At 48.5% G+C, this 16,851-nt stretch overlaps 1 protein-coding gene across 2 annotated transcripts in view; it reads left to right on the top strand.

The window, feature by feature from the left end:
* Window positions 1-16,851, top strand: part of FBXL20 (F-box and leucine rich repeat protein 20) — a 266,578-nt gene that overhangs the window by 83,571 nt on the left and 166,156 nt on the right. For both annotated transcript variants that reach the window (XM_082272996.1, XM_082272997.1), the window contains exons 2-3: window positions 1,241-1,302; window positions 1,477-1,531. In XM_082272996.1, the coding sequence (XP_082129122.1) occupies window positions 1,241-1,302; window positions 1,477-1,531 (117 nt within the window). The remainder of the gene's footprint in view (window positions 1-1,240; window positions 1,303-1,476; window positions 1,532-16,851) is intronic.

The following is a 16,851-nucleotide window of genomic DNA, read 5'->3' as shown; positions in this document are numbered from 1 at the left end:
CTGCCAGGTGCTGTGTACAAGGTAGCCCATTAATGTCTATGGGGCAGCAGCAGCTGCATGGACACAGCCACTTCAATTTGACAGCCAATGTGGGTTTTCCATCTTATTTAAAAATTTTGTGAATCTCATTTGAAACCTTTTTAGTGGGCAAATCTCATTTGAAAATGTGCAACGGTTATAAATGGAGTAAATGTGAAAATTAAATCTTGGCTGAAAAGTGGGTGATCTTTGCGTGAAAATATTGCAAATAAATAACCCCTAAGTATGGGAAGGCTTGTGTTTGTGGAAGCCAACTTTGCTTCTAGCCAACAGTAGCAACAGATATGACTGGTTAACTTGAATGAAAACTACATACGTATTCTGGTTCAGTGACTCAATGTATTAAATCCACTAGTTCTTCGCTATAGCCAGGCAACAAGTCTTTTTAGAAGGATAGATGACCAGATCAGAACTTACTGATTAGAAAATGAGTGGAAATCTCCCTAATAGGGACATATAGAGAGCAAATGTCCTAGCCCTTCTCTACTCTCACCAAAATGAAATAAAATGTTTTGTCTGGAGTTGGACTTTTATCAGGCAAAGTTTCCTTGAAGAGAACCATATACACGCACACACATGTTCTCTCATGATGAACGCTAGTACCACCCATTTATAGCCCAACAATCAATTTCACCTAATGCCTCGTGCACACGCAACGATTATCGGCCGTCTTTTGTCCAGTGTTGTTGTGTTGGTTGAAATGTGCTCTAGACTGCACACAAATTTTCTCGGCCAACAAAAATCTACTTCAGAAGTGATGTCATGTGCTGGTTTACTTTCCGTGTGTTTTTCATCTCTGAGCATGCCCAGTCTTGCTCATCAGATTTTTGTCTGCCGAAATCTGTACTGACTGATGGAAAATCGGCCGTTGTGTTGACGGCCAACAAAAATTTTATAGCCTGCACACCAGATTTTTTTTGGCCGAAAAGTCGGAGTCGGTTATCGAAAGCATCATACTAACAAGCCCAAGATCGGCCGATCGGACGTTGGCCGAAAATTCACGGCCAATAATCGATGCGTGTGTACGAGGCATAATCCTATACTTGTTGAAGTGATCAGTGCAGTATGAGGTAGTGGTTTAGTATATGGTGGAATTGACTTTTTCTTTATTTTTCAGCAGCTTTTTAGTTTAGCTATGCAAAACTTTGTGCTTGCATTCTTTTTTTTTCACGTCACTTCCTTGTTTTCTTTTTCCCTCCAGATGTTCTCAAACAATGATGAAGCTCTTATTAACAAGAAGCTTCCCAAGGAGCTGCTACTTAGGTGAGCACTTTTGATATTTGCAAATTTATCATAAATTGATGTTCCAAATAGTTAAACCGGTGCAAAATCTGTGTATCAGATGCATAATCTGTATATCAATTTGTTACTATAGGCTGACCAAGGTCAGCTGTGGTTTGACACTTTAAAAAGCAATCATCTTCTTCTTTTTCATAGGATTTTCTCCTTCTTAGATGTTGTTACACTTTGTCGATGTGCCCAAGTCTCCAGGGTAAGTAAAGTGGGTTAACGCCTATCTCTTCCAAAACAAAATCTTATCTTATCAGGGCCCTCTGATTCCTCCTGTATTGCATTGTATTGTAACTGTACTGTCTGCCCTCATATTGTAAAGAGCTTTGCAAACTGTTGACGCTTTATAAATCCTGTATAATAATAAAAATGATCAGCCGAAGGTAATTGGGAATTGGCAGGATCACCAGGTATATATGATACAATGAGGAAATGCCAAATAAGCAGGCAAGATTAAGCCAAGACAAAATTACATACAAGACCCATATGTGGGATAGAATTTATACTATATATTTACAGTGTACTGTAGTCCTTAAAAAGCCAAGTTAGAGATGGTCACTGCTGTAAAGTAAAATGTAAGCAGCCAGGGAAGATATTTCACTATCATTAGATGATGAGATAAAAGAAAGGTTCCTGTTAACCTCTGTCCTGTGCACCACATGCACTGCAATTGAAAATCAGTTTAGTCTATGTGCCTTATTAATATATGCATGCTATGTTGCAGTATGTTTAAAATGAGCAAGCACTACGTAAGCGTACACCTGTGTGAGTGCCTTGTTTTTCCCACGCTGGATGCACAGGTGTTCTGTGCATTCACATGTGGGCAGTGCCATTCTTGTCAGTAAGGAAACAGCCACTGCTCCTAATTTACCATACTTGTAGGTGTAGGTGTGAATCCTCGATTGCAGACAGTGTGAGTTCAGGGACCCACATCCACACAGATGTCAGATTTGGACCAGTGGCTGTATCTGTGCAGCAGCTGTATCTTATTTGACATGAATGGGACTGCCTGCTCGCGGATGCATGAAACACCAGTGCATTCGGTTTGGGAAAAACATCATGCAACTGTAGTAATTTACATATTCTAAAAAAGCAGTAAAAACTTCAATGCAAGCCCTCATTCACATCTTTATCTGTAGGATTTCTGGAGAAATTTGTTTTCAAAATTCACAGCAAAAGTACTGAAATCTTCATTTTTCTTTATATGAGAGCAAATCTTGGCTGCATGCCAGCACTCAAATGTAAACATTTTGTTTATAGGCTGTTAGGAGTCATTCACACAGGCACAGAAAATACTGAGGGAATTAAAAAAGCTGTTTTCTCTTTCGTTCATTGACGGACACAGCTCCTAATCTTAACCATTGGGTTATACTGCCCCCTACAGAAGTAGGACACTTGGCAGAAAAAAGTCTGGCTATGCCTATGGGCAGTCCCAGGGGATATACTCTTTGCTGGGATCTCTGGTCCTGGCAAATTTTTTCTTTTTTGTTCGATTTTTTTTTTTTTTTTTTCTGTAGGATCTACAATCAACTGCCGGACTGGGTGACGGGCTGGATCGTCTACAGTAGATCTAGTGGTCACCCCAATCTGGCCAGCGAGCGCACGCAGAACTCAGCTCCATGCTATGTCGGCCGCAACATAGCCCCACTAGACGGGGGCTGGCCTGCGAGTTAAACTCCTTGTGAGGTCGCATACAACTGTGTCTTGGCTCGAGTTGCAGCACTCCTGGCCAACAGCTCCCCCATTTCGATGGCGAGGAGTTCTGTCTGGAACGGTGCCCGCCTGGTTTGGTGAGTAGCTGCCCCCCCCTCTCCCCCTGGAGGGTTTTGGCATGGACATAGGCCTCTCCATAGGGCGGTCAGACCCCCGGATTCCCCTCCTTCCCATCAGGCACCCCCTTCATCGGTTACCTCCATCCTACCCCCCCCCACCTATACTGGTGATGGGGACGGGGGGTTGTACGCTGCCGGGGACACGATGATTGGCAGTGTAGGGGGGGGCTGTACCTCGTGGGGGCTTCTGCCACGGGCCCCCCTTCCTGCCTGTCCCATTTTTCTGAGGCCTAGGGACCCCTCCTGGGTCGCTGGGAGCCTCGTGGTGGGCCGCCATTGTGTTGTAGCCTGTGTGCTCAATGCACGGCAGCTATGTTTGTGTAGTCCGGCAGCCATTTTGCAGTGGTTTGTCATTTTAAATGGCGGCGACTATGACAGTGGAGCCCTCTGGGCGGCAATTTTTGGCAGGGGGAGCCCCTCCTCATCTCCTGGTGCTGCCTCCGATATCTTTCACTTCCTGATTGCCGCATGTGCAGTGCAGTTTCCCCTGGAGGCTACGGTGTCTGGTTCTGCTGGGTCTTGAGTCTGGTGGGGTCCTCTCCCTCTCTGCTGAGGATCGCTTTGTGCTATGTGACTGGTGACCGGGTGGGGCTGCCAGCGCAGTAAGGTATGTCCCTTTGCAGTGTTTTACACTTTTTTATGGGGTCCCCCTGGTGACTCGTGAGGCTACGGGGGCCTCCGGGTCCCAACCATCTATCGTTGCACTGACTGCCATCCCGGAGTCCTTTGTGTCCTGGGTGGAGGTGGCTTTCAGGCGATGGGCTAGCAAAAAGTGCCCCCCACCTTCCCCTGTCTCATCAGATCCTGAATCTGATTCAGCGGACGTAGGTCACCCTGCTGGGTCTGCGACCACGCGCCTGGAAGCCTCTGATAGTGAGGATGATTCCTCCACATTTGCAACCACGCACGAAAAGGCACTGGTGGACGCAATGATAATATCTGTGCATGAGACCTTAAAGATGGAGGACGCAGTGTCATGGTTTTACCTTGTCTTCCTGTTGGCAGCCATCGTGGACATGTGCAGACTGCTGTCTTTTATAAACTCTGCTTGCATCATCACTTGCCTGCTTCCTGGGCATCGCTCAGTGATGATGTTGCACACCTGACTATGTATATCACCTATTGGCTTGCAGTCTTTTGCCCTTGTGTTTGTGCTCCAAGGTGCATCACTGCTAGCAGTCTTCTGTTCCCCGTGCATGACCTGGCTTGGCTGATGACTTTCATGGCTCTCAGTTCCGCTTCGGCAGACGACTCGCCTCTGGACTTGACCCAGGCTTGGATGACTACCCGCTTCTAGACTCGATTCCGGCTTGGATGATTACCTGCCCTGGGCTGTTTCTGATTTCGCTCCTCACTCTTGCTGTGCATTTATTGTTGTTGCTCTAATAAACCGCTTTATTTTACTTGCATCTTCATGTGGTCTGGTTTCCTGACATCCTGACAATACACAAGGGCCATGAATCCTGATGATGCAGGTGCTCCTACACTCCCCTTGCTGATTTCCAGGCTCGATCAACAAGATCAATTTTTGGGTCGCTTCACCCAGGCGGTGCAGACGTTGCTTGAACGCACAGCAAACCTTGCTCCCTGTGCTGTTAGGCTGGTCCTCCTGCTGCTGCTCCTGTTGCCTCTCCTGCAGCTGGAATCGCTGTTACCAGAGGGATAACTGGTTCAGCTCCCCTCCCGCAGCGCTATGGGGGTGAACCGAGTTAGTGTCATGGCTTCCTAAACCAAGTGGGCATTTATTTTGAGATGCTTCCTCAGGCGTTTCCCTGTGACAAGTCCAAGGTGGGCATCCTAATCTCGTTGCTCTCGGACAAGGCCTTGGCCTGGGCGAATCCCTTATGGGAGAAAGATAATTCTGTGATACTCGATTACCCGAGTTTTGTTGCCTCTTTCCGTACTGTATTTGATGTGCATGCTCGCTCTGCCTCTGCTGCTAAGCTACTTCTGTCCATTCAACAGAGTATACGAATCGCTGCCGAAAGTGCCATTGAATTTCGTACCCTGGCAGCAGAGAGGGGCTTGAATAATGAGGCTCTGGTGGCTTTTGTCTCTCTGATGCATTGAAGGACGAGATTACGGCCAAGGACTTCCTGACAAACTCTCTCTCATTTCTTTCCTGATTTTGATCGCTACCAGGCTCAGGGAGAGACCATCTTTTAAGGAGCGCCTGCAGAGGCCTCCTACCAGATTGGCTCCTACATTTTCTTGCCCACCCATTCCTCCCTCACCTCCCCCGCCTCCTGGGGATGGTGCATCTGGCTGTGAACTCATGCAGCTGGGGTTTTCTCGCCTTTCCGCGGCTGAGCAGGCCTTTAGGAGGAGGGAGGGCCGGTGCTTGTATTGCAGCCTTGGTGGGCATTTCCTGAAATCTTGTCCTACCTGTCCGGGAAACGCTCGCACCTAAGGTCCTGTCGGTCCCGGGCTGACCTTAGGTGGATTTCCTCGTTCCCGGTTTTCCGTAAAGATAAACCGCTAATCACAGTTGTCCTTTCCTGGGGAGCAGGTTCGGTGGTTACTCAGGCGTTGGTAGACTGCACGTTTGCTGCTGCGAATTCCATACCCTTGCAGGCCCGTTTTTCTCCACTAGTCATCGAGGCAATTGATGGCAGACCCCTGCAACTGGCACAGGTTACCCTCAAGACTGTTTCCGGTTGACATGGCGATAGGGAGTGTTCACAGGGAGTTAACTGGTTTCCAGGTTATATTGTCCCCACACTACTCTGTTATTTTGGAGTACCCTTGGCTTCAGAAACACAATCTGACCTTTGATTGGCATTCGGTGGAGATCCTTTCTTGGTCTCCACAGTGTAGCGCTGTTTGTATCCATGGGCCTGTTAAGGTGCTTTGTACTTCCTCGGATTCAGTGTTGCCTACTGAATATCATGAGTATCAAGATGTGTTTGACAAGGTGCGCACTGGTACTCCTCCCCCTTGTTGTCCATACGATTGTGCCATAGACTTGCAACCTGGTGCCATTACCCCTAGTAGCAGGGTTTATCCTCTCTCGGTTGCAGAGAATAAGGCCATGGAGGAGTACGTGGCAGATGCGCTTACCTGGGGGCACATTTGCAAGTCCACTTCTCCAGTGGGAGCCAGTTTTTTCTTCATAAAGAAGGGGGTTGAGTTAAGATCTTGCGTTTGATTATAGGGGCCTCAATCGCATCATGATCAAGAATGCATACCCAATTCCGTTAAAATTCTGAATTTTTCGACGGCCTCAAGGGAGCAACAGTCTTTACCAAGCTTGACCTAAGGGCCGCGTATAACCTCATGAGGATCAAGGAGGGCGATGAGTGGAAGACTGCGTTGAATACCAGAACCAGTCATTACGAATATCTAGTGATGCCCTTTTGGCTTGTGCAATGCGCCCGCTGTCTTCCAGGAATTCATCAATGATGGCTTTCGTGATATGTTGCAGCAATGCGTGGTAGTCTGTTTGGACGACATCTTGATTTACTCTGACTCCATTGAATCACACTACCTGGATGTCAAGACGGGTGCTGGAACATTTACGTGAGAATGGGTTTTTCTGTAAGCTTGAGGAATGTGAATTCCACTTGTCCCAGATTGCCTTCTTGGGCTACGTCATTTCTGCTGAAGGGTTCTCTATGGACCCTCAGAAAGTTTTGGCTATTCTGCATTGGCCTCTCCCTAGTGGTCTCTGTTCCATTGAGCATTTCCTTGGGTTTACCAACTACTATCGAAAATTTATCAGGAACTTTTCCTCTTTGGCCAAACCTGTCTCAGGGCAGCAATCCCCACAACTGGACGCCTGCTTCCATCCAAGTTTTCAAGGCCCTAAAAGTCTGCTTTTGCTTCTGCTCCCTTTCTGTCTCATCCTAATCCTGGTTTGCCCTTTAGGTGCACCTAGAGGTCGGACCCTTGATGGACCCTTACTTCCTTGTGGGTTCTTGTTAAGGTCTTACCTTTCCCTTATGTTGGCAGCCATCTTTTGTTCTTTGTGTTCCTCTGTGCATGACCTGGCTTGGCTGACGACTCTCCTGGTTCTCGACCCGGCATCGGCTGACCACTCTCCTGGCTCTCTGACGATGACCTGGCTTTGACAGATGACCCTGCTTTGGCAGATTACCCACTTCTGGATCTGACCCCAGCTTGGATTACTACCCGCTCTTGGACATGACCCCCGGCTTGTTCCTGCTCTCATTTCCTCACTGATGAGGACTGACTGAAGGTTCTGTGGTTCCAGTTCTCATTCTCATTGATCATAAGAATCTGACGTATCCCTCGGAGGCCAAGAGCCTCACACCTCGTCAGGCCAGATTGGCCTTATTCTTGGCTCCTTTTAACTATGTGGTCTCCTATTTGCCCAGCTCCAAGTATGTTAAAGCTGATGCCTTGTCTCGCCAGTATTCTGAGTTGTCCAGGGAGAACTCCGTGCTGACACTGGTCATACCTTCGGATCATATCCTGGCTGCCATCCGCACCAACCTCTCCTCTTGGGGAACAGATGTTGGCTGCCCAACCTGATGCTCCAACAGAGAGACCTGCTGGCAAATGTTTTGTACCTGAGGGGTTGCGCATCAGACTGTTGTGCACGTACCACAATTCCAAGACTGACGGTCATCCTGGTAAGAACCAGATGTCCTGGGCATTTCCTGTTGGTTCTGGTGGCTATCTTTCCGCACTGATTTTTCTGCGTATGTGGCCGCTGGTTCGGTCTGTGCCCAGAGCAAATATAGCTCCCTAGTGCCTGCAGCACTCATGCAGCCCAAGACCATGACACTCCCACCACCATGCTTGACTGTAGGCAAGACACACTTGTCTTTGTACTCCTCACCTGGTTGCCGCCACACATGCTTGACACCATCTGAACCAAATAAGTTTATCTTGGTCTCATCAGACCACAGGACATGGTTTCAGTAATCCATGTCCTTAGTCTGTTTGTCTTCAGCAAACTGTTTGTGGGCTTTCTTGTGCATTATCTTTAGAAGAGGCTTCCTTCTTAGACAACAGCCATGCAGACCAATTTGATGCAGTGTGCGGCGTATGGTCTGAGCACTGACAGGCTGACCCTCCACCCCTTCAACCTCTGCAGCAATGGTGGCAGCACTTATACGTTTACTTCCCAAAGACAACCTCTGGATATGACGCTGATCATGTGCACTCAGCTTTTTTGATCGACTATGGCAAGGCCTGTTCTGAGTGGAACCTGTCCTGTTAAACTGTTGTATGGTCTTGGCCACTGTGCTGCAGCTCAGTTTCAGGGTCTTGGCAATTTTCTTTTAGCTTAGGCCATCTTTTTGTAGAGCAACAATTCTTTTTTTCAGATCCTCAGAGAGTTCTTTGCCATGAGGTGCCATTTTGAACTTCCAATGACCAGTATGAGAGAGTGAGAGCAATAACACCAAATTTAACACACCTGCTCCCCACTTACACCTGGGACCTTTTAATACTAACGAGTCACATGACATTGGGGAGGGAAAATGGCTAGATGGGCCTAATTTGGACATTTTCACTCTGGTGTACTCACTTTTGTTGCCAGCGGTTTAGACATTAATGGCTGCGTGTTGAGTTATTTTGAGGGGACAGCAAATATACTCTGCTATACAAGCTGTACACTCACTACTTTACATTGTAGCAAAGTGTAATTTCTTCAGTGATGTCACATGAAAAGATATAATCAAATATTTAAAAAAATGTGAGGGGTGTACTCACTTTTTTTGAGATACTGTGTGTGTATGTGTGTGTGTGTATATATATATATATTTATTAATATGTGTGTGTGTGTATAGGTGTATGTATGTGTAATATATATATATAATATCTCACCTGTTGGCTTGTAGTCCTTTGCCCTTGTGTTTGGGCTCCAAGGTGCATCACTGCTAGCAGACTTCTGTTCTCCATGTTCCTCTGTGCATTACCTGGCTTGGCTGACGACTTTCCTGGCTCTCAATTCCGCATCGGCAGATGACCCGGCATCAGCAAACTACCCGCCTCTGGACTTGATCCCTGCTTGGATGACTACCCGCTCTGAACTTGACCCAGGCTGTTCCTGATTTTGCTCCTCTTTCTTGCTGTGCGTTTATTGTTGTTGCTCTAATAAACTGCATTGCTAAAGAGTAGGGGCGACCAAAGCATCCCCTTGGGACCCCTAAGCGATTTGCTAGGTGATACCCCTATGAGGAGTCCCTTATTAAGAAGTATATTGGTTCCACCAGTGGTGGACCCTCCAGTTTCCAGATTGAACAAGGCAACCATGATTCCGGTTGAAGAGTTCCTGCCCTTTAGGGTTCTGGCTGACAGGAAGGCGGAGGCTGTGGCCCACAATATGTACACACTGGCTTGTTCGGCACTGAGGCCAGTATTCACCATTTCCTTGTTGTCTCAAACTCATACTGAGTGGGCGACGCTTTTACGCCGTGACCTGGAGGGCAAACAGCTCCCCCCTGCCTTTGCTGAGCTGGTGGACCAGCTGGTCCAGGGGCTGAAGTTTCTGTGATGCCTCTTTGGATGCGGCCCCCCTAGTGGCTTGTCTCTCCATTTCGGGAGTGGTCCTTCGGCGTGTCTCTTGGCTCAAATGCTGGTCTGCGTACCAGACTTCTAAAAAGGCCTTTACTGATCTTCCCTTTCAGGAGATCGCCTGTTTGGTGCTACCTTGGATGACGTCATTAAAGGTCTCACAGGGGGAAAGAGTAGCTTTCTTGGTGATTCACAGAGATGAGGTGGTTCTTTGTCCCTGTTTGTCGTTCCTTCCAAAGGTTGTCTCTGATTTTCATTTGAATGAAGACATTGCGTTGCCTGTGTCCCAGGCCAAAACCTCTGAAGGAAATTGCTTTGCATGCTTTGGATGTGCGATTAGAGTGTACCTTGCAGTTACCGAGTCTTTTAGGAAATCAGACTCACTATTTGTGCTCACGAATGGGCCTCAAAGGGTTGTCTGCATCCTCTGCAACCATTTCCAGATGGATCAGACAGACTGAGATTCAGGCCTATTCCATCAATGGTTAGGTTCCTCCTTTCCCTATCAAGGCGCATTCTACTCTGGTGCTCGGTGCCTCCTGGGCTCCCCGTCATTAGGCGTCAGTGACACAGGTTTGCAAGGTGGCCACCTGGTCGTTGGTGCACACTTTTACAAAGTTCTAGAAGGTGGATGTGTTGGCATCTGCGGATGCTTCCTTTTGCCGCAAGGTTTTGAAGGGTGCTGTTTAGAAGACCTGGTCCTCTTTTAAAGGATGTATTGTTTTTTTCAGGTGGGCTCCAGTTGTTTTGTTTGAGCTCCTGTTTACCTAGTTAGCTATAGTTTAGCCTTGGGAATTTATTTTTTGCTGTTTCCCAACCCTCCATGTTTAACACTGCTTTGGTACATCCCAATGGTTAAGAAGATCAAGAACTGTGTCCGTCAATGAACGAAAGAGAAAGTTGGATTTTCGACTTACCGTAAAATACATTTTCTCTTTCATTCATCAACGGACACAGCAGTTCATAAATCATAACTAGTGGGTTATATTGCCTCCTCCAGGAGTAGGACTAGGCAGAACAAAAAACACCTAGCTACGCCCATGGGCTGTCTCCAGCTGGTATATAACCCCCCACTCTGCTCTAGGTAATCAGTTTTATCTGTCTAGTTGGGAGTAAGGACCTAGGCTCCCAGCTGGGATCTCTGGTCCTAGCAACTTTCTCCTTCATTACGTCTTTTTTTTTTTCTTCTCTGGAGATCTACACTCAACAACCAGCAAGCGCATTCAGACCGCAGCTACCTGCTAGGTCCACCGCGACATAGCCTCACAGACAGAGGCTGGCCCACGAGTTAAACGTCTCGCCGGGATGCATACAATCCAGAGTCTGAGTCGCAAGGCCCCTTGGCCGACAGCTCTCCTACTTCAGTGGCAATGAGTTCTGCCTGGAGCGTTCCCCGCACCATGGAAGGATAAGTACAGTCCCCCCTATCCTCTTTTTCTTTGGGGGGGGGGGGGATGCGGTAACCTCTAGGGATGGTCAGGCTTTCCTGCAGGTTCCCTCCTCCAATCCCTAAATCCACCTAGCTGGGCTTCCCCCCACTCCCTCTCCCCCTGCCATGACCTGGAGTCTGGTGGGGGTCCCAGGGCAGAGAATGCAGCAGAGACCCCTGGGGGTCTCCCCCGCTGTCCCCACTCTGTATAGTGTGTGTCCCGCCCTGGTTGTCTGGAGGGGTACCAGTGTAGGAGACCCCTAGGTGCATGGCCTGCTGTTTGCAGTGTGGATATAGTGCAGGGGGGTCCCAGTGCAGAGTGCACAACAGAGTCTCCCCTAAACGTGTGTCCTACCTTTGGGGTAGGTCCCCTTGCAGAGGGTGCAGCATTGCAGAGGGTGCAGGAAAGAACCTAGCAGCATACTTCAGTGTAGCTGATGGGTGCCATTTTCCCTTAGTGTAGCTGGTCTCCGGTTGGCGGCCATGTTTGTGTAGCAGATGATGTCACAGGGATGCTGGAGGACTGAGGCCTCGTAGAGATGCGGAAGCTCCTCCTCTTCCTCATTAGTTTCCTCTTCCGGTGCCCGGGACATGTGAACAGGGATAGCGTGCATGATTATGCTGAGTTTGAATTCTCGGCACTCCTCGGGTCAGTAGGGTGAGTCTTTGGGGGTCCCTGTTACCTCTCTCTCTGCTGATAGGTACCCTGAGCCTTGGGGGTATCCTTTAGTGGTGCCAAAAAAATTGTTTTGTACTGCAAGGTCTTCATTTCCTTATGGAACCTCAGGGTCACATCTCCCCTATTGACCCCCTCATGGAGGTGGCAGGTCGCTTGGAACCCCAGCTTCCCATGGCTACACTGATGGCGGTCCTGCAATCCTTAGTGTTCCGGGTGGAAGTGGCGTGTGGGCAAAGGCCCAGGAGGAAGCGTCCCTCCGCCTTCCCCTGCTCTGTCTGCCTCATCTGATTCTGAGCCAGATGCCGCCATGGATGCAGCCCTTACAGTGGGGCTTAATATCACACCCCCTGAGCCATCCAATTAGTGAGGATGATTGCTCCATGGTCGCAGCAGCAAATGAAAAGCCTCTGGTAGACTCACTTATTACTGCAGTGTGTAAGACTTTAAAGATGGAGGATGTAGCCACAGACGTGGCTGTATTATTTGGTACGCATAAGTCGCATCGTACTTCAAAGGTGTTTCCTTATGTGCCTTATTTTGACAGGTTTTCCTGTATGGAATGAGAACAACCAAATTTACCCTTTGTGGTCCCCAAACATTTTGCTGTACGTTAACCTTTTGAGGGTCACTTTTAAAAGAGTGAACTAGTCCACCAGTGGTGGACCCTCCTGTTTCCATGTTGAATAAAGAACCATGATCCCAGTAGAGGATGTTCTTTAAGGTCCCAGCTGACAAGAAAGTGGAGGCTGTGACACGCAGCATGTTTACTATGGCTGGTCCAGCATTGCGGCCAGTCTTTGCCTCGGCCCTGGTGTCTGAACACCTTAACTGAATGGGCCAAGCTTTTGCGACAGGGTCTGGGGGGTGAGCAGGTCCCCGCTGCCTATGTTGATTTAGCGGACCAGTTTGTCCATGGGCTACAGTTTATTTGTGCAGCTTTGGATACAGCTCCTGTGCTGTCCAAACTTTCTGTTACAGCGGTGGTGATTAGGTGCGTGCTGTGGCTTAAGAATTTGTCCGCAGACCAAGCCTCTAAGAAAGCTCTTGTTGATCTGCTCTTTCAAGGCGATCGCTTCTTTGGGGCTACCCAGGATGACATTATTAAGGGTATCAAGGGGGGGTGGGGAAGCATACCTTCCTGCCACAGTCAAGGAAAGGGAAGGAGCCTCGCCGCAGACGGGGGCCCTCCTTCTCAGCCCATAGGAACCTCTTTTGTGCTTCTGGGACGAAGAGTAAGGCAAATAGATCTTTTAAATCTACCCTGGGGGGTTCCATGCAACCTTGGTCTGGTAAGCATAGAGCTAGCTTCTCCGGACCCGCAGACAAGACCCCTTCAGCATGAAGGTCTGCCTTCACCCATTATTGGGGCGGGGATACATCTTCGCTGGTTTCCAGCCCCGTGGACTTCTTTGGTGAGCGTCAAGGAGATCCATGAAATCCTGCAAAGGTTCAGGTGATATCCAAACTACCTAAGGTTCCCCCTATCCCTATCCAGGAAATTGAAATACCTAGGTCTGATTTTAATTCTGACCCAGGGTGGTCCTTCCTCTAGAAAAGTTTCAGGATCCACAGTCCGTGATTCACCGGCTTCTGTCAGATAGACAGTTCTCTCTCCCGATTTGCATACAGGTTCTGAGTCCAGTGGTGTCCACCTTCAAGACAGTTCTGTTTGCACAGTCCTACATGGAACTCCTTTAGCAGGTTTGGCTCCACAGGAGGATACCAAGGTTCATGACCTTATCACGGGTTCCTCTGGCAGACACCACAGTGGTCCAAGGGCCATGGTAAGGTCAGCATCATCCTCGGCTCAGGCTTCTTCCGCAGTTCCTGCGAGTAATCAAGAGCGAGGATCTTCCAATCATCCTGGTGACCGTAAACGTCCCTTGGGGACTTCCTGCATTACAGTTGCTGGTTTTCATGGCTTAGCTATTTAAAACCAGGTACTGAGGGATAGAGGTTTGTCTGGATCAGTGATCTTTACTATTGAGAAGGCAAGGATGTCGTATTCCAGGAGGATATACCATCGTACATGGAAAGCGTACATTTGTTGGTGTGAGTCGATTGGCGCTCAACCTCGATCCTTTTCTGTAGCTCGGATCTTAACCTTTCTTCAACGGAGCGTTGATCAGAAGCTGGCCCTGAGTACCATCAGGGGCCAGATGTCTGCCTTGGCAATCTTCTTTCAGCAACCCCTTGCCACACACTCTTTAGTTCATACCTTCATTCAGGGGGTTTGACATGTGGCTCCACCTATACGGTCTCTTTTGCCACCATGGGATTTAAATGTGGTGCTTTTGGTTATCCAGAAACCTCCATTTGAGAATATTTGAGAGATTCCCTTGCCTACATTATCCCAGAAGGTGGCATTCTTGGGGGCTATTACCTCGGCCCGCAGGGTATCGGAGTAGGTGGCATTATCTGGCCTCAGTCCCTATTTGGTGGTCCATAGGGATTAAGTGGTTCTTCGTCCATGTTCATCATTCCTGCCCAAATTGTCTCTAACATTGTGTTGCCTTTCTTGTGTCCCAAGCCAGCTCATCCCAAGGAGTTTGGATGTGGTTCGTGCCATTCGGGTGTATCTGGCAGCTACTGAGTCTTTTCAGAAGTCAGACTCGCTTTTTGTGGACCAAGAAGAGGGCTGGCCGCTTCTTCAGCTACCATCTCCAGATGGATCAGAAGGCCTATTCCATTAAAGGTCAGGTTCCACCTTTCCCTGTCATGGGGCGTTCTATTTGGGCGCTGAGTGCTTCTTGGCCCTACTGTCGTCAGGCTTCAATATCGCAAATTTGTAAGGCAGCCACTTGGTCATCCGTGCATACCTTCACAAAATTCTATAACGTAGATACTTTGGTAACAAAGTTTTGCAGGCTGCTGTTTAAGAGGGGCTGTTCCCTTTTGAGGGGTGTTTTTTCTTTAAACCTTTATTTTTCAGAAGGGTCTCCTGTGACCCCCTTAAAGGCTCCTGTGTCCTGGTTAAGGACTCTTATGTTTTAGCATTTGGTTATTTCCCCCACCCCTCATTTTCCTTTTAAAACTGCTTTTTGACATCCCACTAGTTATGATTTATGGAGCGCTGTATCTGCCGATGAACGAAAGAGAAAATGGGATTTTTGTGCTTACCGTAAAATCCATTTCTCTGAGTTAATCAACGGACACAGCACCCACCCCTCTATGGAGTTCTGATACTTCTAATACTGCTTGCTACTAAACTGATTACCTAGAACAGAGAGGGGGTTATATACCAGCTGTGGACAGCCCATAGGCGTAGGCAGATGCTTTTTGTTCTGCCTAGTCCTACTCCGGGAGGAGGCAATATAACTACTAGCTAGGATTTATGGAGCAATGTGTTCATCAATGAACTCAGAGAAATGGATTTTACGGTAAGTACAAAAATCCAATTTCTCTGATGTTCATTGATGGACACAGCACCCACCCCTCTGTGGAGTTGTAATTCTTCTGACACTGCTTGTAACAAAACTGAGTACCTACAGCAGAGAGAGGGAGTACACCCCCTGGGACTGCCCAGGGGTTTAGCCAGAATTTTTTTTCTGCCTAGTGTTATACTCCTGTAGGGTATAGTTCATATTCCTATCGCACACCTTCCTGGTTTGTAGGCTCGTGTGTACTGGGTGCTGAAGCGATCACCAGTTGGCAACTGGATTAGTTACAAGTAGATACATATTCGCCAGCACATAAAGGATCTTGCAAAAGCAGTCCAAAAAGCTTTTTCTCTTACGTCCTCCGACAGTCGCCGCCTCTTCATATTCGTCACATATGGGGTATTAGACTTTGCTCCGAAGGAGTAGCTAGGCAACAGAATATGTTAACAATAAAGCTTTAACATATCCCACCCTCAAGGGGTGGTCCCCTCAGTCAATACCCTCCTACTTCCTGCAACCATATCTCAGTTTTAATGTCTAGCTTGTCAGGAGTGGCTGGCTCTCTCTGTGCTGGGACTTTTTGTCCCAGACTCTTTCTTCTTTTTGATATTTTGTTTGAGTTTTCTCTCTACCTTTACTTAGCTGTTATTTTTGTCAGCATTAGTTAGTTCTTCGGACGAAGAGGATCATGCGGACTGGGTCTCGGGCTGATCCCCCTGGTCGCAGGTCGTGGGTCAGTGGCTTCCCAGTCTGCCATCGAGCGTTCAGCCAGGTAACGCTCCTGGCACAGTGAACGACCCATCCCTGTTCAGTGCAGGGATGATTGGTGAGGTGGCTACCTCACCGGACGCTGTGCGGTTTCTGAACCGCCATTGTGTGCGTCTTGAATTGCGACTCTCCCTGCCTCATGTGCAGCGGCTTGTTCGCCTGTGCGGGTTCCCCACGCCATGTGAGGTAAGTGTATCTATGTGGGGACCTGTCTGTCTGGGGGGGGTCTCAGTCTGGGACTGTGTAACCTGCCTTTAATCACACTGCTTGTCTCCCTATCTCTCGGCTGCATGCTGTGGGCTGCAAGGGGGGGGGGGGGAGCTGTATGACACTGAGTATGTCAGGCTGGGCAGTGTGAGGAGCTGTGTGCTGTGGGGCATGTTTTTAATGGCATGTTGGGGCATATACAGCGATCGCTGCGGCTATCTAACATGTATCCATATAATGGGATAATATTGTGTGTGATTTTATGCACTGTGGAGCGGCGATTTCGGCGCCAAACGACGCCATTTTACCGGCGCCCGCTCCGGCCGCATGGTTTACATGCACGGCGGCCATTTTCTTGTAGCCTCCATAGGCTTACATAGAGCGCCCTGGCAGCATCACTTCCTCTCTCCTGGAAGCACCGATCGAGGCAGCAGCAGCAGCGGAGTCTCCTCAGGTTTTATCCTTCTATTCCTGTGTTCCATTGCCTGTATTCAGTCCGTATATTCCCTGTGGGGGTCTCATTGTGCCTGAGTGTGGTGCGGTGGGCTGCGCTTGCCGCGCTTGCTGTAAGGGGGCAGTTAACCCTTGGTTGTCTGGCATACAGGGGCAATGGATTCTCAGGAGGGCAAGTTTCCCACAGTATTGGTGGAAAGCCAGGGGACCGCTGTTTCCCCCCCAGGGGGGGATTTAGCCACTATTGTGGCTGGCCTTGCTGCACAGGTGCAAATGCTGGTGGCTGCT

Source organism: Pelophylax lessonae (genome assembly GCF_965119305.1).
Source record: "Pelophylax lessonae genome assembly, chromosome: 11".
NCBI lineage: Eukaryota > Metazoa > Chordata > Amphibia > Anura > Ranidae > Pelophylax > Pelophylax lessonae.
This window is presented reverse-complemented; position numbering and strand designations above follow the sequence as displayed.